General features: G+C 42.7%; 1 protein-coding gene and 1 long non-coding RNA gene across 3 annotated transcripts in view; one reads left to right on the top strand and one right to left on the bottom strand.

Annotated features, from left to right (window-relative positions):
• Positions 1 to 11,659: 11,659 nt before the first annotated feature.
• otx5 (orthodenticle homolog 5) lies at positions 11,660 to 17,487 on the bottom strand. Of its 2 annotated transcripts, none has more exons than XM_031573863.2 (3): positions 16,807 to 17,487; positions 15,067 to 15,227; positions 11,660 to 14,516 (listed from the first exon to the last, which is right to left on the bottom strand). In XM_031573863.2, the coding sequence occupies exons 1-3, from the start codon at positions 16,901 to 16,903 to the stop codon at positions 13,881 to 13,883; spliced, it is 894 nt and encodes a 297-aa protein (XP_031429723.1). In that variant the 5' UTR covers positions 16,904 to 17,487; the 3' UTR covers positions 11,660 to 13,880. The 2 variants fall into 2 exon arrangements, with proteins under 2 accessions (XP_031429723.1, XP_012693836.2); XM_012838382.3 differs by having other exon boundaries at positions 15,067 to 15,218.
• Positions 17,488 to 17,687: 200 nt separating this feature from the next.
• LOC116221856 overlaps positions 17,688 to 22,821 on the top strand; it is a 15,040-nt gene continuing 9,906 nt past the window's right edge. Inside the window, exon 1 of the long non-coding RNA XR_004164321.2 lies at positions 17,688 to 19,235. This is a non-coding gene — a long non-coding RNA (uncharacterized LOC116221856). The remainder of the gene's footprint in view (positions 19,236 to 22,821) is intronic.

Below are 22,821 nucleotides of genomic sequence, written 5' to 3'. Positions count from 1 at the left end.
TGGTCTGGGGGATTAACCTTGTTCAGCCACGCACACAACCTGGCCCACGCCAGTGATGCAGGAGTGCAGTGTGTGTGTGTGTGTGCGTGTGTGTGTGTGTGTGTGTGTGTGTGTGTGTGTATGCGTGTGTGTTTGTGTGTGTGTGGTGTGTGTGTGCGTGCGTTCGTGCATGTGTGCATGTGCGTGTGGTGTGTGTGTGGTGTGTGTGTGTGTGGTGTGTGTGTGTGTGTGTGTGTGTATGCGTGTGTGTTTGTGTGTGTGTGTGTGGTGTGTGTGTGCGTACGTGCATGCGTGCGTGCGTTCGTGCGTGCGTGTGTGCATGTGCGTGTGGTGTGTGTGCGTGTGTGTGTGTGGTGTGTGTGGTGTGTGTGTGTGTGTGCGTGTGTGGTGTGTGTGCGTGTGCGTGTGTGCGTGTGTGCGTGTGTGTGTGTGTGTGTGTGTGTGTGGTGTGTGTGTGTGTGTGTGTACACCAGTTCAGGACATGGAGCATCTTAAGTAAGCAGCCCTCCCTGTGCCCATGTGGTCTCCTCACCTCTTGCAGGAGCAGCAGCAGCAGCAGGGTCTGGTTGCATAAGCACAACTGCAGTCACAGTTCACATGAAAGCTTTCTGACTCCAGTTTTAACACACATTTAGTTTGCTCACAACCAGAAAACATCTAGATGGTGTAAGGTCAAATACAAGACTAAATCAGAATGGAATTTAATGAAAATATCCAGAAAGGAACATGGATAATATATTTATAAAATGGCTTTATAATAGTATGTAAAATAATGAATAATTCTTCACTATTTATCTATTTACCTTTATTTAAATTAATATTTATGTATCTATCCAAGTTTAGACTTTTGTTTTGTTCTGTTTTAAGGAACTGCAGAAGAAAACTGTTCCTTAAAGTGCCAGAAGGTTCTGGCAGGTACTTAAATTGTGATCCTTTAAAGAGAAATTAAATCATATTTGTGTTCCCGGCGCCTATGAGCGAGTTGTGTACCTGTTTGTTTGTGAGCTTAGGGCACATGCTAGCGAGTGGGCCATGTGTGTGTCGGGTCACACAGCCCGAGCCCGAGGGACGGGCGGGGCGGGGGAGGAAAGAGCTGAGCGTGTGCGAGCTCTCAGCCCGTACCCTTTACCCTACTGCTCTCGCTGCACACACACACACACACACACACACACACACACACACACACACACACACACACACACACACACACAGAGACACACAGACATGCGTACACACACACGCACACACACTCCCTCCCTCTCTCTCTTTCTCTTGCTTGTTGTCTTGCTCTCTCTCCCTAAACTGCTGCAATAGCATGCTTATCACTCCACACTGCCCCCTGTCTGCCTCTACATGTATAGCAGGCTGGTGATGAGGAAATACTCAACACAAACTGCTACTACAACACCCACAAATACCCCATGGGCCTCATCGGAGTGATTGTTAAAACACGAAAAACACAACTAAAACACTTAAGACGACTGTTAAAGCACCGAGGAACATGTTAGAACATTTAGGAGAGAATAACTGCTACAGAACACTCAAGAATGAGTACAAACATAGAACACCCAAAATCAACTGCACACAAGAACTGACCTCTACACTGCACACAGTGACGGCTAGACCACCCTGAAGCAAACGGTTAGAGGTTTAGTGTAGACATGCTACATGCTACTATGAGGTTTAATTTTTGTTTAATGAGGTTATGAGGTTTAAAAAGTGTTTACTGTGATTACTTATGACTTCTACTTGCATTATACTTTGGGCTGTTTAGAGTTTATTCTAGCCGTGGCCGTGAAAGGTCCAGTGATCTCTAACAATCTGGTTAAAGAGGCTGAATGAAAGATGGCTGCACGGCCTCCATCAATGAGTCTCTCTAAGATTCAGAGATTTTGTGAGGACATGACAGTAACAGAGCCCAGTCTTAATGCGGCACTCCGACTGCAGGTTGATGCAACATCCAATTAGTCGCTTGACTGAGTGTCACTACTCTGACAGCTAAGTGAAGCCTTTGAAAGCTATCTGGGAATATCCACTCAGATTAAAGCGTCCATGATAGTGAGAGAGCTGTGAGACGTGAGAGACGTGTGTTGTTAAAACAATGAAACAAATTTCTCTCCCTCTCTCTCTCTCTCTCTCTCTCTCTCTCTCTCTCTCTCTCTCTCTCTCTCTGTCTCTCCCTCTATGTGTGCGTGTGTGTGCGTGTGTTTATGTTTGTGAGTGTGAGTTTGAGGCCAAAATAAATGTTTCTGCATTTCTAGGCCGTCTAGAAATTAAAACCTTTTAAGAGATTTGGATTATCTGTCAGTAAATTGCAACAAATTGCATCAACGTACGAAACGTACCACCCACTTTTCTCTCTCTTGGATTTGACAGTTGTTCACGGGTGTTGTGGGAGGGAGTGAGTTTGTGGTGTATCTTCAGGTATGTACTGTATGTTGTTGTCTCTGATATTTGGGATGTGTGTTAACCCCTCGTGGGCATGAAAGGGATGGATCTAGGATGCCAGATACTACTCTGGAGTCCTCTGGAGGTGTCATGGGCCTAAATCAGGGAAACACAGATGAGGGGAGGCGCTGGCTTGAGAACTGCTGATGAAGGAGTCTCTTTGCTGTTGTTGTTGTTGTTGTTATTGTTGTTCTTAATTATTTTTAAGTATCAGTATAGTGTTGTTTTTTTTTAAAGATTTGTTTTTGGGCTTTTATGCCTTTAATTGATAGATTAGTGAAGAGTGGGACAGGAAATGAGTCGGAGAAGAAGTGGGGAGTGGACAGGAGAAATGACATCGGGCCGGATTCGAACCCGTGTCCTCCATGGGCGTCAAGCCCGAATGTGGTCGCGTCACAGTGCCCCCCAGTATAGTGGTTTAAGAGCACATTAATGTGTTAAGATACACAGTCTAGGTTATTGTTGGTGTAATGACTTGCATTTCAACTTTGCGGTGGGCAGTGGGCAGTCTCCAACCAACAGCACAGGGAATCTCTCTTGTCACAACTCCTTGTGCTTCTCCTGCTTCTCCATGGCTTACTGATTATTGGGGCTTTATCTATGAAGGAATACTTATGACCATCATAGTCTCTATCTTTGAAGGAATACTTATGACCATCATAGTCTCTATCTATGAAGGAATACTTATGACCATCATAGTCTCTATCTTTGAAGGAATACTTATGACCATCATAGTCTCTATCTATGAAGGAATACTTATGACCATCATAGTCTCTATCTATGAAGGAATACTTATGACCATCATAGTCTCTATCTATGAAGGAATACTTATGACCATCGTAGTCTCTATCTATGAAGGAATACTTATGACCATCATAGTCTCTATCTTTGAAGGAATACTTATGACCATCATAGTCTCTATCTATGAAGGAATACTTATGACCATCATAGTCTCTATCTATGAAGGAATACTTATGACCATCATAGTCTCTATCTATGAAGGAATACTTATGACCATCATAGTCTCTATCTATGAAGGAATACTTATGACCATCATAGTCTCTATCTATGAAGGAATACTTATGACCATCATAGTCTCTATCTATGAAGGAATACTTATGACCATCATAGTCTCTATCTATGAAGTAATACTTATGACCATCGTAGTCTCTATCTATGAAGGAATACTTATGACCATCGTAGTCTCATTCATTACGTAAGGGATACCGGCCCTTATAAGAAATGAATGGATAAGGCGGAGTCAAAGAACTTCACGACGCAAAGCTTTTCCAAATAACAAATAGCAACACATGATTCCTTATAGCAGCAGAACGAAGGCAAGAATGGCACCATTACCAAAGCCCAACACAGTGAACTGGTGCCAGGCGAGTTAATAGGTCTAAAGGATTTTTCAATGGGTGACTTCCTTGCTGTGTAATCATGTTTTGGAAAACATCCAACCCAGTGCATCGTAGACACGTAAGGTAAACACGCCTGTTTTTCACATGGTTGTTTTTGAATGGAGGTGTGTGCCAGATGATAAACAAAAGCGCCGGGAATTAAGACGGGTCGAGGCGTGGCTGAAATGGAGCGTGGCCTCTCCTAACCCCACCTGACCTGCACCAATCCCGCTCTCCTCCTGGCCCGCACCTCACCTCACGTCACGCCACGTCACGCCACAGCATCATGTTCACACAAACATGTTGACTTGTTGTTTTGAGGCCCGTATTTTTTTTTAAATTAATGGACACCACCCCCACCCCCCCTCCCCCCCTCGTCTCCTCCACCCACCCAACACCCCACTCCCCACCACAGCAACCCCCCAACCCCACCCCACCCCCACCACACCCCCACCACAGGCCCCCCACCACCACAACACCCCCCACCCCTTCCCCCATCTCATTTCTGATTGGTCGGCTGCTCGCTGGCAACCCAGATTATGGCATGTTTCCCCACTTTACCTCCCTCTTCCTGTCCTTTCTCGTCGGGTCACATGACCCATTACATCACTGGATTGAGGTCAGCGGTGGATTACAAGGCCGCGAGAGCGGCAGAATTACTGAAAGTGAGGGAGAAATGGAGGGAGGGAGAGAAGAGAGGGAGAGAGAAAAAGAGAGAGAGCAAAGGGCAAAGATAAAGAGAGAAAAAGATAGAGAGAGTGAGAAATACACAGAGAGAGAGGGAGAGAGAGAGAGATAGAGAGAACAAAAGAGAGAGATAGAGAGAGAGAAAGAGTGTGAGAGAGAGCAAGGTCCAAAAGGAGAGAGAAACAGAGAGAGTAAAAAGAAAGACAAAAAGGAACAGATAGTGTGTGTGTGAGAGAGAGGATAGAGAGAACAAAAGAGAGAGATAGAGAGAGAGAGAGAGAAAGAGTGTGAGAGAGAGGATAGAGAGACAGACAGAAACAAAGAGAAAGATAGAGTGAGGTATTAAAGACATAGGAGGTTACAGGAAGAGGCCAAGGCAGAAAGAGGAAGCTGGAGGTCTGCAGGACGTTTGCTAATACCGAAAGATGGATTAAACAAAGCATATGTAGTTTTACTGGCTTTTAAAGTGCAGATTTACTGGCCAGTCTTAAAGTTAAAGTGCTCACTTTGTCATATCTTAATGGATCCTGAGAGGAATTGGGAAAAGGTTTTTTTTTTTCTTGTTGTCCAATCTGATTTGATTGCTTTGTCGACAAGCTCAAAATCTTTCTGCATAAAGTTCTCCTCTTGTTTTCTTTCCCTGAATCATAATTGTGTGTGTGTGTGTGTGTGTTTATATTTTCTCTCCCCCATCTATTTTCATCATTTGTTTTTTTCACCCTTCCTAAGCCATATGCCCTCTATCTTCGCTTCTGTCGTGTGTCGTCCCCCCCCCCCCCCCCCGTCCCCCCCCGTCCTCATTACCCACCAGACGAGGTCACACTGGGGAGATTTATCAGTCCTGATTGGTCAGTGAAAGAAAGAACCCCCTGGGTACCCCGCAGTAATGAAAGAGTTAAACTCTTTGACTGAACACGATGGACCACCATCTTTAAAGAACCCTACAGTAGGGGCAAGCGTGGGTACCCCACAGCAATGAAAGAGTTAAACTCTCTGACTGTCAGTATCTTCAATCAGTGTTCATTTACTTTTTCAAAATCAAGCAGACATACCTTAATGATGGTGAAACATGTCTCTCACACACACACACACACACACACACACACACACACACACACACACACACACACTCACACTCACACACACGCACACACATTCATTATGTTACTTGTTACTTTTACCTGATATCACGTGAATTTCTGAGAACTAATGTTAAAATTATGTTGAAATTGCAGCGGACTATCAAATGAATTGTTGACCTAATATGTGTTTAAACTCTTTCAATTATTCTGAAACAAATCATTAAATGAAACGTGTTCAATTGTATGTATTCAATCTCTTTCAATCGTGTTCAGTTGTATGTGTTTAAACTCTTTCAATGAAACGTGTTCAGTTGTATGTGTTTTAAACTCTTTTAATGAAATGTGTTCAGCTTTATGCGTTTAAACTCTTTCAATGAAACGTGTTCAGTTGTATGTGTCTAAACTCTTTCAATGAAACGTGTTCAGTCGTACGTGTTTAAACTCTTTCAATGAAACGTGTTCAGTTGTATGTGTTTAAACTCTTTCAATGAAACGTGTTCAGTTGTACGTGTTTAAACTCTTTCAATGAAACGTGTTCAGTTGTATGTGTTTAAACTCTTTCAATGAAACGTGTTCAGTTGTATGTGTTTAAACTCTTTCAATGAAACGTGTTCAGTTGTATGTGTTTAAACTCTTTCAATGAAACGTGTTCAGTTGTATGTGTTTAAACTCTTTCAATGAAACGTGTTCAGTTGTATGTGTTTTAAACTCTTTCAATGAAACGTGTTCAGTCGTATGTGTTTAAACTCTTTCAATGAAACGTATTCAGTCGTATGGGCCTGTTGGCCATTTATCAGTGACACCTGATCTACAGCAAGTCTGACAAATCCATATAAATTCTCGCTAATCCATAGTAGCCAGTAATCCATACTAATAGTGTCTGATTACACTCAAGCGACGCCGAATAAAAAGAAGCATCACCTAGACGAGGTGTGTGGTGGAGTGGAATAAAGAGTAGTGAACCATCCAATCCAGACAGAGATTTTGACACATCCTATCTGCAATCTGAGATTACATCTGTGTCTTTCACTGATTTTCCTCTGGCTCAACTGGTAGAGCAAGGTGCTGTCAACATGGTGCGCTATGTGTTAAACACCCATGGGGGCGTTCATACAGATGAAAATGTACACCTTTGCAATGGGGTAGATTGCTTTGTTTAAGGGTCTCTCCTAAATTAATACAGATAAATGTAGATAGTGGAAAAGGGAACTGATATAAGTGAAGCGACTACTAACACACGATGGCTTGACAGTGTTTCGGCATCGCCGCCACAACATTTTGTTGACCAGTATAGAATATGAAATAACTTTTGAAGACGTGATAAGGGTTTGTTTATGGACTACTGCATTGGCAGAGATGAAAGGTGAAATGAAAGGCTTCCTCGTCTTTGCATTATAAAGGTTAAATATTGTCTTTAGATTTAGAAATATGAGACATAATTCCTGCTCATTTCCTGTTTTTGAATGGTATTTCATTAGACCACACTATTGACCACTTTGACCTCAAAACATCAGTAGGTCTTAGGGTATAGCAACAAGTGTGGCCTTTTCTCTTCTGCTTGTTCCTGACTCACATCTTTGTTCCGTGTGATCCCCAAATGAACTGTAGATGGACTCCACTATCCCATCTGCTAGTGCAGCCCCTTAACACCACCACCACCGCAACACCACCCCACCCCACCACCCCCACCACCTCCACCAGCACCACCCCACCCCTTGTTGATATAAATATCTGATAATGTAGTGTATATGCATCATTTTGTGAATGAGAGGAGTAGTGTGTAGTTGAATAAAGAACCTGATGCTTTTTGGTTTGTTTGTTTCATAACACTCTCTCTGAGTGTCATGTTGAGTGTGAAGCTATATGTCAACATCTAATTAAAGCTCCTCTTCCCACAATGCAGTTCATTGTGAGGCAGCTGCCATTAGTGATGTTGGCACAAATCTGTCTTTTGCAGACTGTGACAGTAATCCACATGAATGAAAGAGGCATACAAAGAAAGAGGGACCTGACAAAAAGTGAGGGAGGTGGAGAGAGAGAGAGAGAGCAAGAAAGAGAAAGAGAAAGCGAGGGAGGAGGAGATAGAGATAGAGAAATAAAAAAGGAAATGAAGAAGAGAGAAAAGGTAGAGACAACATTACAGTCACACTGCAGAAAATAGAAAACAATAAAAAAGAAAGAAAGAAAGAAAGAAACGAGTGGAACGAGAGATGGAGTGAAAGAGATGAAAAAAGAATGAAGAAGAAGAGAGAGACTGTGAGAAAGAGAAAGGGAAAGGGATGGAAAAAGAGAGAAGAAGAAGAAGAAAAAGAAGAAAGAGAGCGAGAGAAAGAGAGAGAAGGGAGGAAGAGAGAGAGACTGTAATCCTGACTAATTCACTTAGCGAAGCGCTGAGAGGGCAGGACACTAAGAGGATTGGGACATTCTCTAAATTAGATCAGTAAAAATAACACACCGCAAGGAGACGTGGGAGCAGGAGCAGGAGGTGCAGGAGGAGCAGCAGGAGCAGGAGGAGGAAGTTCAGGAGTAGGAGAAGGAGCAGGAGAAGGAGGAGGAGGAGGAGGTGCAGGAGGAGCAGCAGGAGGTGGAGGAGTAGGAGGAGGAGGACGTGGAGCAGGAGGAGGAGGAGGAGGGATGCATGGGTTAAGACCCCATGCAGACGAAGGGAGGACAGGAGGACAGAGGGTGACAGGAGGACAGAGGGCGGGGAGACACTGATGTGTGTAATGAGGTGAACTGAGAGGACTGGATCTTCTCGGGACGGTCGTGAGCCATGGCACTCTCTCAGGTCACACCAAAATGGCACACTGCTGTCACTCATCGCATGGCACCTCAAGACCAGCTCCTTAACAGTGCTAGTCTACCACAGGACAAGCCTATGTCTGTGTCTCCCGCCACACATACACACAAAAACATGCACACTCGCACACATACACATATACACATAAGTCACAGACAGACTCACACACACACACACACACACACACAAACATTTGTCCAAGCATAACATCTACAATGCTGCCGTCTCTTATGAACTCTAATCCAGACAATAATCTCAGACCAAGATATTAGCATTAAATCCTGCAACAAAACATTGACTTTTGCTCCCTATAAGAAGGTGTTAAAGTTCAGATTAAGTTATGGGAACGCAAGTGTTGATCCAGTGATAACCATTTCCCTCATCTGATAAGCTACCTGATGCACTTCACCGAGGGAATCTGTTTTAAATCAGCTAACGTCAACGTACAGTCAGCCTGTTAATCAAAAAGATCAGCTTTCTCCTGGGCGTAATGGCTGAAATAAATTAAGGTAAAACCAGATTCAGTGAGTGTCTACTCATACCATAGCTGAATGGGGTTGGAAATGGGGAACGGGTTGGAAAGGTTTGGAACACTGTTGATTTGGAACTCCAGATAGCAGAAGATCCTGAAATATTAGATCTTAACCTTTGTTCTCCAAGCAAACGATGGCCCCTGGGAGTGGGATTCTATTTAGATCATCTACTAATTCTAGAACCAATTTGGTTCTCTTCCTGATTCAGTGTTCAAGGTAATTACCCGTTTAAGTGGATCTCGGTGAAAACATACACAAACAAACACAGAGTTATTCCTGTTCGTGACGGATGAGCACTGGCGAAATGTTGAATCTGTTGTCGTCAGCAAAAAAACAAAAACTCCAACACAGCTCTGAATATGAGAAACAATATCTAAGCCTAGAACTTTAACCTGAGAACAGATTATGGGTTTTTGTGGCCTATTATCATCATGTTTGGTTGATCAGTTTACTGTCATAGTTAAGGTAGACATTGGTTCAAGGTTCTTTCATGGGCCAATGAAAATAAACAAGATTATTCCAAAGCCTTTTTTCTGTAGTGTATGCCCACGCAAACACAACATTTCACCAGAAAACAGTTCACCAGAGGACCACTTAAAGGCTCCACTGAGACCTTTCTGATAAAGAGTTCTCTGTAAAACCTTCAGGAACCAGAAAATGGTTGTAAGAGTTGTAGGTTGTACGAGTTCATTTAAGAATATTCAGGGGTTAATCTACTGCGAGCAGAAAACGGACCAAGGGTGCATCACAGCATGCTTCCCTATCCCAATCCCAACACAAAACATTTTGTGAGTCCATAAATATGCGGTCCTCGCAGTGTCAGCCTCACAGCCTCGTCTCATGCCGTGACTACAACTCATTTTTGGTAGAGAACACCACATACATAACAGTCGGAATTAGAAAATGTGATTTCTTTTTTTAATTTACTTTTATTTTTCCCTCCTCCTGTGAGATGAATAAGGAGCTGGGTTTGGGTGGAGGGGGCTGGGGCGCGTGCTGTGTGTGTGTGTGTGTGTGTGTGTGTGTGTGTGTGTGCGTGTATGTGTGTGTGTGTGTGTATGTGTGTGTGTGTGTGTGTGTGTGTGTGTGTGTGTGTGTGTGTGTGTGTGTGTGTGTGTGTGTGTGTGTGTGTGTGTGTGTGTGGTGGTGGTGGTGGGGGGGTGGAGAGACTGGGATTAGGAATCGATTAAAAGAAAATTGGACGGGAGCGGCGGGCTCTTGCAGGGTTGGCCCTCAGGGTGATTACAGTACTTCCAGAGCAGACCGGTGGCCAGCTTGTTTGGCGGGGATTAAAGGGGAAAAGAAATGAATCATATTTTTAAGTCCTGAGTGTATCTGTGTCTCCCTGCTCTGTGTGTGTGTGTGTGTGTGTGTGTGTGTGTGTGTGTGTGTGTGTGTGTGTGTGTGTGTGTGTGTGTGTGTGTGTGTGTGTGTGGGTGTGTGTGTGTGTGTGTGTATCTGTGTCTCCCTGCTCTGTCTCTCTGCTTTGGAGTCCATATGTTACGCCTGGGGATTACGCCCGAATGCAGGGTGCAAGGGGGGGTGAGGGAAGTGTGTGTGTATGTGTGTGTGTGTGTAGTGATGGGGGGTATTCTCTGTCTGTAGCTCTCTCCCCTCCCTCTTTCCCTCCTTTCTGTCTCTTCTGTCTCTCTTCCTCATCACCCCATCTCTCTCTTTGTGTCTGTCAATCAATTGCCCCGTTAATTCACACTTGTGTTCATGTTAGATCTGTATTTATGACACGGCTCCTCAGAATGCTGCAGAATGTTCCACTGATTTTATTAGGCCATCCTAAAGTTTGGATCTCCGATATTTCTTGATAATGACCACTGAAAAGGAATAATGACCGCTGAAAAGGAATACTGACCGCTGCCATTGGCAACGGGTGTTGTGCTTCTTATTCACCTCCCTCATATCATTCTGCAAGCAGTCCGTTCCTTTATCGCACCAGAAACTCATTGTCATTTGAAGTCAGCAGGCAGTGCGTTGCTATGCAACAGCAGAAACTTTAAAGTACCGTTTTGCGTGAGGGACTTTCTTTTCTCAGTGAAACTTCCCCATCAAACAGCAAGAAAACCACATGCACATGGATGCTGTGAACGCTCCTTAAAGGCCCTCTGTTTGGTTGTACGAGTGCATTCACACTTGAACTCAGCATGGCCAGCTCTTGTACATGGAGTGGTCTCTCTGTTTTATATGACCAGCTGGCCAGGAGGCAGCAGCTGTTTGGTATGAGAAATTCATGCAGTATTTCAGAGACGACTGACAGAGAATGCTGAGCGTCTTCGATGTCACACATTCCTTAACAAGAATTGACAGAAATATTCAATTATTAACAGAATAGTTCCATGAGGAAATGTTACTGCTATATTAGTGTAGGGTGCTTTCATTGAGGTATGAAATAATATACCCTTAGCCCTTATAGAATGTACTGTACAGGACAATGAAATCTCATTTAAGGTGCATATTCCTCGCATGCCTGTCCATGGAAATGCAATACAATTGTTTTAAACTTTAATGCCCAATTCCCACAACAATCATGCAATCATGTCTAAGGCCATGCAATTAAGGGTTAATAAACCGTTAGTAATGATAACTATAACACCGCATAATAATCTTGTTATCAATTAGTGGAACATTGCTTCATTATCAATAAACAAATGCTGCAATAATTGTAAGGGTATAGCCTGAAGGATGAGAAAACACAGGTAGCTTGCATTTTCTTTTATTGTCAGTAATTAAATGTCTCAAAACATAACCACTATCCAAGTCTATCATCTGGAGGAGTCAAAGCAAACACGCGGGGGAAACATTCAAAATATACAAAAAGTGGGGGAGTCATTCGTATCAGAAAAAAAAAGCAGTGATTCGTCTTTGATGAGTTAGTTACATCATGAACAGCCACACGGCAGAGCACACGCAGCCTAGAAGCTGCTGCCTTAACCAATTAAAAACCCTGAGTTTGAAAAAAAGATAAATGATCAGAGCAAAGAAAAACAAACAAACAAAAGAAGATAGAAAGAAAGAAAGACAATAAAGAGACAAAAATAAAAAGTTGGCAGTCTTCTAGAAATGAAGGGAGTGAAAGAGAGTGTGCTGTGACTGGATGACACAGTGCTGGTACCAAACATGATTGCATTTCTTTTCAAGTAAAGTTTTTAATATTTACAAAAGATATAGAGAAAACACAACTCAGAATAATTGCGATATTCATGACAGCTGTGGACGTCACAACACCGGTAATAATAGCGATAATGATAATGATATCAATTCAAACAAATTAACAACAATTTTACTTCAAAGAACTCACAATTGCAAAGAAAACAGAATTTTTTACAGTCTAATACAAAAAAAATTTACAATACATCAATACACAATGTTACCCCTCCTGTCTTTAACCACTGCAAGAAAGTTGATGCTGTCTGTGCAAGGGCAAAGCAAACCTTCATATCCTCTCATTCCCTTTCTTTCACTGTATCCTCCCTCTCTCTCTCTATCCCCCTCTTTCTCTCTCTTTCTGTCTATCCCTCCCTCTCTCTCTCTCTCTCAGTCCTTTCTCTTTATCATTACTGTATTTTCGGCAAAAGGGTTGTTAAGTCATTAAAGGGCAATTGAGTTGTTGCTGATATAGTAAAAATCCGTCCAACAAAATATACAAGAAACAGAGACTGAGATATGGGCACTCTCTTCACATGTCCCACAATGCATGGCTCTCGCCATCGGCCACAGAGAAGGCAAGAGGTGTGCATTTTAAACCCGAATCTGAACCCTACACTTCACCGCGTCAAGGAAACAGTATCCCTGGACAACCTTCTGTCTGCGGACATGCGTGCTCTTCAACTCTCTGCCAACCTGTTCAAAGAAGACATCATGCGTTCATGTTTTACAGCACCTATCAGGGCAAAGCTCCAAGTGTCTTTGTTTTTGTTTGTTTTTTTGTTTTAGTTTTTTTTGGAATTTTTTTCCGTTTGGCTCGGAACACTTTAGTTCACGAATATGATAAGCAGCTTGGTTGCAAACGTTAAAAGAAAAAAATTAAACGAGACAAAGAAAAAGAAAATGACTCCACGTGTAGAATATTAAGGTGAAGAACGATATCAGAAGACTACCTCAAGGGGGAGTAGTCTGACTCACCATACAGAATAATAACACATATAAATACACATCATGGTCATTTTAATGTGTGTGTTCTCAAACCCTAATACATATCATTGTCACAATGCCTGCCTATGCATAACTGTATGCAGGAAAGAAAAGTACTTTCAGGCAAAACACTGAATGTCACTCAAAGCTGTGACAGTATTTCTTATATTAACTATTTTCATCTTAATGCTTTACAAATACAAACAAGCACAGACACAAAGTCATCAGGCTCTCCTAGAACTGCCTGGGTGGTTTAGTCAAAGTACCATCATTCATTTATTCACATTTCTTCAGTGATTGGCGCTTCAATTATTTTGATTAAAAACTCATCAGGCTGTTGAGCACGCTGATGATTCAGGTTTCACACAATCAAAAATATTGCAACTCACTTATAAATAAATTAAACTTATTATCATTAAGATTTTTTCCAAAAGCCTATATTTCCTGATTTTCAACAATAACAGTCCAATTTCTTTCAGTTTTCACACAGTATAAGCACACAGTAGCCTATGTAAAACTGATCAAAGTCAATGACCAAAAAAATTGAAACATGGTCATCATCATGATCCATTAAAAAAACACAAGTATATATGCCAGCGCCCTCTGTGCACGGTCCAAAGTGATCTCTTAATGTTTTCTGCATGAAAGCTTGAATCTATTGCCCTCTATTGCCTTCCTCACCCCCTCCTCCACCTCTATCCGACACCCCCCCTCCATCTCTCTCTCCCTCTATCCATTCTCTCTATTCTCTCTCTTCCTGTCTCTCTCTCTCTCTCTCTCTCTCTTTCTACAACACCTGGAACTTCCAGGAATTCTGGTCTTTGTAGTCCAGGCAATCAGCCGCATTGAAGTTGAGTTTCCACGAGGCCGCCTGGTCCTTGTAGTCCAAGCAGTCGACGGCACCGAACCCTAGCGAGGCAGCGGTGTAGCCCTGGGAGGAGAGGGAGGCCGGGGACTGGCTGAGCGGGCCGCCCATGGACGAGGCGGTGATGGGGCTTAGGGCGCCCCCGGTGGCCGACAGCTGTGGGTGCATAGGGGACAGGTAGGAGCTGCAGTCCAGGCCGGTGAAGTAGGAGGAGGACGCCCCGTAGCTCTGGCTGTAGGCGGGGGCCTGGGTGTAAGTCATGGGGTAGGCAGAGGTGCGCTGCATGCAGGGCGTGTTGGAGGCCGACAGCGGGTCGGGCAGCGGCGAGATGGAGGCCGGGCTCCAGATGGACACGGTGGCGCTGGTGCTGCTGGAGCTGGGCGTGATGGAGGTGCCGGGTGGAGGCGGCGCGGGGCTGTAGGGCTGTTGGCTGTTGTTGGCCTCTGCGTTCTGATCGCGGGCCGGAGAGGCCTTCTTCTTGGGTGGCCTCGGCTTGGACTGGCCGCTGCTCTGCTGCTGCTGCTGACGGCACTTGGCCCGCCGGTTCTTGAACCACACCTGTCGGAACAGGACACACAAGGGTTTATTAACGGCCTCATATCAGGGAGTTACTCAACACTAAGATGGGGTATGAACTGCTGTAGGCCTATATCTCGCACAAATGGGCAAAGTCATAGTGTCTGTGGGCAAACAAAACTGGTCATAGTTTTACAGTGTGGTTTGGTTGACTTTCTCTTAATTAATAAGTGTCCTTATTACACTTACACAGATAATGTAATGTTCTTCTCAAATAAGTTCATATTGTCTCATGCTACAAGCCCTAACCCTTGCCAAACCAAACTCCAAAACTACATTGCAACAACAACAATCTAAAAACAGAAGGTTGTTCCTGAATGAATTAAGTATGACGTATCCAAGACACTTGGTATGACGCATGACCTACAATCCTCTGTATTCTCACTCAAATGAACAATAATCAGAAAGAGGTCTAGTGTCATGTCACACTTTTAATTTGAAACATATACAGTAAGCGGCTCGCTATGGTGGCATCGCTTCAGAGAGGCTCTAAGTCACAGATGAATAAAAGAGAGTGGAAAGGAAGGCTCACCTGGACTCGGGATTCCGGCAAGTTTATTTTGAGCGCCACTTCCTCTCGCATGAAGATGTCAGGGTAGCGTGTCTTCGAAAACAGCGCCTCCAGGATGTCGAGCTGCGCACGGGTGAAGGTGGTCCTCTCCCTGCGCTGCTTCCGAGGAGTGTCTGAATAACCAACATTACACAAAGACGCCTCATGAATATGCATGTCAACACGCCGAAATGATTGTTTGTAATTATGCGCGTGTGTTATTGTTTTAAAGAGTCACCTAAACACTGATAACAAAGGCTAAAGAGAAAGCTTTATGTTCATTCAAACTGGTAGAAATTCAGAAAATATGAATATGCAATGTAGGCCTACAGCTTTTTCACATATTACCATTCGATTTTTATTCAAGACAAATCGTCCAGAAATGAATGACGACAGATTTGTCATGAAATTGCTATGTCAGTCAAAAAGGTTGCGAATGTTCATATTGTCTAGATAGTTTGCAAACCAAAGATGGTCTTGGGAAAGCAATTTTGCAAACCAAAATGTGATTTAACAAGAAAACTCGTTTAGCCTGTATGAAATATTGAAAATAATAATAATAGTCTGAACCCACGCACAGTACATCTCTTTACAATCAGCTTGTAAATGATTCCAATAGTGGAAGCAGAGTATTAGCAATCATTTAAATGATGGCTTACTTTATGAATGTATTACGCTCAATATAAATCTCATTTCCGAAATAATGCAAGCCTATCGAAATGGACTTATCAATGAGCTGATCCGATGTTTTACAACAATTACAGGGTATCATTTCAGGGTAAGCTGAATGCTCGACAATATTGGGCTTTTTTTCGTCTGAGGCATAGCCCACGTACCTCGTAACTCGTACCTCCATCTTTCCCAGTCTGTAGGCTATCTCTGAAACTCAACTAATGTTTCTGTGGCTGGTAACTGCACCAAAAACGGGAATGTCTATGGAAGTTGATTTTATTTCTGGGAAATACAATAGCTACAGCGATACACGTTTTAACAGCCATATTACTGTAATTGTTATTTGGCATTTTGGGTTATAGCCTAACGAACGCCACCAACATATTTGCTTAATGAATAGGTGGTTTTGAGGCTCACGCCCATCTACGTTGGGACAGTTCCTCCGATCGTTTGTCAAGCTTCAGCTCATCGATACATTAATGATAAAATGTTTTTCAGTCGTTCTAAAATGTTTGAATCTTAGGCAACAGTGGCTGGAAACCTCCAGTAAGGTTTAAACTACAATTAATTTGTCCTTCACCCTTTCTCTCATTCAAGCATCATAAAGCAATTTAACGAAGAAAATAATCCACATCTTCACTACCATCTTCCACTTACTCATAATGATACGAAGGAAAATGTACACAGCATCACTTCACAGAAAATCCCCCCCCAAAAAAACATATTTGGAAAGAATACAGTGCTGGAATGCGAAGCATAGTAGACAAATTCCGATATGTCAATCTGTCAGGTTACACAATGTCCATACACCAAACACACATGTCTTTCTGTAGAGCCATTGCTTTTCATGAACACGATAAAAACCATGAATCCAAAATAAAATGTAGCATAAGTCCATTAAGGAGTACAGCAACCCAGTGATGGGCAAATCTGGCAACGCTTCTCTATAGATGTTTCCAAATCATGAAACTATTCGCATTCACTCAAATTCATAATAATAAACTAAAACAATCTTTAAAATGTAAAACAAATCTCATTAATTATACTTACTTGGGTATGCAACGGCGGAGTGTAGAAGGTCCATGCCCGGCCCGGACAGAGTTAACCCGTTCACGGCGTAATGAGGCTGCTTAATGTAGGACATCATGCCTGTGCCGGCTTTAAACGTTCCCCCTCTCTCCCTCTCTCTCTCTCACACACACACACACTCACGCCGGGGGCCGGCTCTTTCGTCTATTCTCCAGGGGGTGTATCTCTCTTTCTCTCTCTGTCTTTCTCTTTGTTTTCGTCTATCTCTCTGTCACGCTGTCTATGTCACTGCACCCTGACTCTATCAGAACACTTCAGGTGGATAGTTCTTTTTTCTCTTTTTTTCAGCCTGACTTGACACTTGTTGCAACAAGCACAGTGCTCAGGTCCAATGTCTCGTATCCTCCTTCGTACTTCTGAAACACTTGCAGTGCCTTTACCGTCACCTTAAAACACACTTAGACTGCCTTTGTAAGCTCTGACCTCACGATCTACACAGGCAGTATAGACTGACTGAAACGCAATGCTCTCAAACTAACAAACGAAGTTGGTAATTGTTGATGCCGATGTAAATGACCATCTGGCGGTCCAAAGGCAACGCGCTCGATTCTGGTGTGACCGCCGGCTTGAAGAGGGATGCGATACGCCGAGTCCCTTCTGTCTGGCAGGGGTCAGGTTTAGGGTTCCCTGGGCTGAACGGGACTCTTAAGTGCGGCGGTGGGTTAAAGACGTGCGTCCTGCGAGTGACGAAGAGTTGGGGTGAGAGCGCAGAACTGAGCGCACCAAGAAAGAGGTTGGCTAATTAGAGACAAGTTCTTACTGAGTGGACACTGTGACCCCTCCCTCTCTCTCCCTCCCTCTCTCTCTCTCCGTCTCTCACTCCCTCCTCTAAACACACCCACAACTATTTCTTCTCTGCTCAAGTGTTCGAAAGGCTTTGAAAATATCATTTTTATCTTCTTCCCCTCCAAGTTCCCGGGTTATTCCATAAGAATGCAGGATGCGCGGTATTTTTTCCTCATGCTAAACAAACTTTACAGCAATATTACTACAATTTCTACATAGAGGCCTATAGTAATTCACTTGAAACGTTTCTCTGTGTGTATAATCGGAATGTATTCCTGGACTTTTATAACGGCCCTGTCATAAAAAAAAAATAACTTGTAGGCCCTATAATTTTGATAACATGGATTTCAGTGGTCTCATTGCTCATAACATCAGGGTTAGCAAGAGCAGGTTAGGGACCACCATGTTAGAGAAAAAAACATATACCGAATTCCATGCCATACAGATCATACTGGGGGAAAAACACGATTCAGTCAAATAACATGTTTACATGTTGTTGGAATGACTGATAACCAGCAACTGTCCAGTCTCCGGGATTACGTGACGGAGCAAGGGACAAACATTTTCATTAATTGTACCTCGCTTGCAAAATACAGAAATAATTGGGCGATGGAGTCTGTCTGAGGAAGTAAAAAGGGGGTGGGGTGGTGCAGTGCAGGCCGGATTAAAAACGCACAAAGGCTGTGTTGTTCTGTATCAAATCCCCGACTTATCCACTGCACACTCTCTTTTCCTCTGTTTGAGCACAAAGTTCTCTTTTTATTATTGCCATTATCATTATTATTAATTGTTTGTATTGTTGTTGTTGTTGCTGGTGACATGTGCTGTTGCTTTAGACTATATTTTTCATTTTATTTAAACTGGACAGGGGCGTTAGGCCATTCAAGTCCATTTTAGTGATGAAAAACACAACAAGTGAATGTTTGATCAGAAAGATGTAGAAGATAAACTGGATAGATAAAACAAAAATCCAAATGTATATTTAAAATATATTCTGTCCCAAGTCTGGAGTCCTCCTTCCTTTGGTTGAAGTGGTTAACGAATTATTTTTTTTATTAATAAATGGATGAAATCAGTTGGTGCTTTTCAGACGATTTGCCTTGCCTGGCTAATGCCTTGCGCATACGCCAAGACATTGCGTAGCTGATCGGGAAGGTTTATTCAAGACCCACCAGACCCCAGCAGGCAAGGGGTGTTGTAATTCGCAGGCCAGTGTAAACATGTTCGTTAAATTTCTTTCTTTACTCTGTACACGGTGGTGTTGTCACTGTCCACTGGATGATTGTTGGCCTATCCTCCTCCGGCCAGACCATTTCACTGTGTCCAAAGCCGATTCTCTGCGCCTGTTAATTGAATCGGATTTCTTATAGTTTAAAATCCACACAGACCCATGTACGGCCCAAACTGTATAAGGGGTTTATCTGAATCTGTAAAGCCAAGGCGGAGATATAAAGAGAGAGAGACTATAGCAGAGTGTATTTGAACATTTAAATTCTCAAATAAATGTCCTCACCTGCTGCATCTGCCGGTGCGCACAGACTGCGTGTGTTTTTGCGTTCTGCGGATCTGTACAAAGACACATCAGCGTTTGTTCACCTGTACAGGTATGCCTTCGTATTTTAATGACTTTACACACACACACAGGGTCTGATTGTCTCTGGCTGTGATCGGGCAGAAAGATTCGTTGGTGATTTAACGGTGGCATCAAATGTGACAAAGTGGTTTCGGAAGATGTGGCGAATATGGGGTGGTGGTCATGGTGATGGTGGAGGGGGTTTGTCTCGAGACCTCAAAAGTGCGCCTTGTATACTTTCGGCAACGTGCACGCGCTCGCCCACGCGCCCACAGGCACCTGTTATGTTTGACCACTGGTATTGCCTCCACAGACTATTTTCCGTCAGTTTTAGCATTTAAAAAATTTCGTTCATGGCTAGACAAAAACAAACTATAGCAAAAGGTTGTTTAAAATCAATACATTTTTCCTGAAATTCATCAAAAATCGGCCGTTAACAAGAGAACATTCGTTAAGATATGATTATTGTTCGTTTGTGTTGATTTGATAGAAATGTTAAGAATACATTATTTATCCGCCTGTGTTTTTCGATGACTATTTTTTTTATTTTTATGTATTTCGATTTTTTATACGACTCCTCTATTTCTTGGTTGTGTAAGATATTTACGTAATCATATTGATACATAACGACTATAATACATTTTCCACATTAACACATTTATATTTACAAACATAAAATTCCCTCTTATGCAATCTGCCTTTTCTTGTTCTTTGAATATATTGTATTGGGTCTGTCATTAGCATAACATGGCCCGTAGTGTTATAGGCTTTCGTGTTTTGTTCGCAGTGTCTTAAGTGTGACTTGGATGGACAATAGATAAAATGAATTGTGAAAAATGAATAACCAAATGAATTAATTAATTTGTTGATTTTCCTAAGAAATTCTCAGCCTGTTGCTTATGACATCTGCAACCTCAGTTCACTCTAAACCTTACAGTTGTGTGTCTGACTATGCGACCGGTCATTTCTCAGTTATAATGTTTTTAGTTTTCGGCACATATGATATGTTTGTTTATTGGTTTGCGCTGGAATTTTCCTGTAGAGTGTAACTTGGTGGCACTAGGACCCAGCACAGATTCAAATTAAGGACACAGCCTCCACATAAGAGGCTTACAGTATCTAATCTGTACGCCTACACAAAAACTCACAGACACACACACACACACGCATACACAGATGCACACAAACACAGAATTGTGCTTGCACAGACACACACACACACACATGCACAGACACACACCCATGCAACCACACAGACACACAAACACACATAAACACGAACACAAACTCACACACAAACACATTTCATTTTCTTTCTTACAAAAAACCTCACATTTTGCATGACATCTTTAAAATGCACACACACTCACAAACACACGCATGCAGAATATATGTTTATGTGTTATTGTCAAAAGAAAAACAACATAGAGGTGTAACTTGCCGTTACACTTAATTTGTTGGTGATTATTTTGAAAAATTATTATTATTACACACTCCATAGTCTTCTCTATGCCTCATAAAGATAGTATAGTAATCAATAAAAGCTTTAATATTAATATTCATCCGGAAATAAACGTCGTTATGCAATACACATAGTGTATTTTCATCAGGAGGTCCATAAAGCCTACTAGCACTTACACAATCTGTTACAATAGACAAATCTGTGGGAAAAGGCTGGTAGATTGCTAAATAATTATTTTCTCTAGAAGGTCCAAAAGGTCTAAAAGGGGCACATAATGGCTGCAAAGTCTGGCTTGGAGTTATAATAATTGTGCCCAGAATAATCAGACACTGTTGGACTGTGTGCAACCTGCTTAGTCCAACAGTCTTATGTTATAAAATGGTGTATTATAGATAGGCTAGGCGGTTGGTGAGGTGAAAAGTATAAAAGATATCCTGTCATTATGTATAATAATGAGTTAGTATATACTTGAGGACCAGTCCAACAGTAGGAACAGGGTTTACCAGGCGCTAGCTGTGAAGACAGGGAGAGACAGGGTGTGTGTGTGCATGTGTGTGTCTACTAAGCTCTGGAGGACACTGACATGGACAGAATTGTCAAACTCCGGTTGTGTGTTGTGGAACCACCACAAATTTCACTCCAACATCACGGTATTTGTTAGATACACTCTGTGAGTCACTGATACGCTCACACACTCACACACACACACACAAACACACCCACACACACACACACACACACACACGCACAGAGTTCAGCCGATTTATCATAATATGCTTTATCTGAAAAGTAAGTATCTTACCTCGGGATAAAGGGAGGAAAGAGGGGTTTCTAGTCAGATTGACAGAGGAACAGAGCTCGGAGGGAACAACTCAGCTAGCTGTTAAAAGGGGCAAAGCATCAAAACCTTTGAAGGATTTATTTTCGTTTTTTTGGTTACTTTTCCTTCCAGTCAGAGTGTTAGTGAGGCTGTTACAGTGGATCTGTTCATGGGAAGCCCACTGATCAAGACTTTTAGAGGAGTCTCTGAGAATGACAGGACACGTGGAGTCTGGATTTGGGCTGCTTCGCCTTTCGACCGCGGCCAAGAGGGCACACAGGGCTCTGAAGTGACTGGCAAAGTTCGCACAGCCCGTGTGAGGTGGGTAGGGCGCTTTGAGTCACTTATGGACAAAAGATTGAAGTAGAGTGCATTGGAGTAGCAGGGGAACAGAACGAGGATAGGGAGAGGGAGAGGGGGGGGGGGGGGGGGGTGGGGGCGGACGTGCAGATGGAGTGGGAGGGGTTTTGCTGGGTCGGCTGATGGAAATGGTGGTTGATGGAATGTAGAGGTTTGCGTAGCTCGAGTAGATGCAGGCTCATTTATATGAGTTTTATCAGTGTGTTGGTTCACTACACCAGTTACTGTGCATGGGGGGGGAGCTTCAGTGTGCAACTCACCAGTTGTAGAAATACACACCATATTGTGTCATAGTGCAGATACATCCTGAATTTGCCTTAGACTTCATACTTCAGACATATTTTATGCTTTGCAAGTCAGAGTTACCCTGAGTAAATTCACCATGAGTAAAGACACACAGACAAGTCTCTTGGCGTATATGTTCTCATAGAGATGCTTAGTTCATATATGGATTTAGTATAAAAGCTGTTTTAGAAAGCCCCTCTTATGTGCCGCGGTTCTGTTTAAGGTTTATCAGGGAGTGTTCCCTTGCTCCTGTCGCCATTGTGCTCTAAGGGGGTTCAGGCCCTGGGCTCTGTAAAGCGTCTTGAGAAAATTGTATTGTTTTGGCGCTATATAAATACAATTGTATTGAATTGAATTTAATTGAAAGCTGGTACGGAACTGTAGCTCTACCCGGCTGTGGACACTCCTCATCTGAAAGCTATGTGTAGATGAAGACATTTTATTTCTTCTGCATGTTTTCCCCTAACAGAAACATTTACTGTAGCTTGTAACAGTTTCGATTTGGCGCATTCAGCAAAAGCACTGAAGGGCTTCTTGACCTGGGCATGGAGTGGGGTCTACCAGGGTTATTATAACTAAAGACGAAAACTAAAACTAGCTGTGAAAAAATAAGCAAAATATTTATATATATAAATAAAATTAAAAATTTAATTTGAAACTATAATAACTCTGGTGAGCACTCATGTTGTG

This window comes from Clupea harengus, chromosome 9 (genome assembly GCF_900700415.2).
Source record: "Clupea harengus chromosome 9, Ch_v2.0.2, whole genome shotgun sequence".
Taxonomy (NCBI): domain Eukaryota; kingdom Metazoa; phylum Chordata; class Actinopteri; order Clupeiformes; family Clupeidae; genus Clupea; species Clupea harengus.
This window is presented reverse-complemented; position numbering and strand designations above follow the sequence as displayed.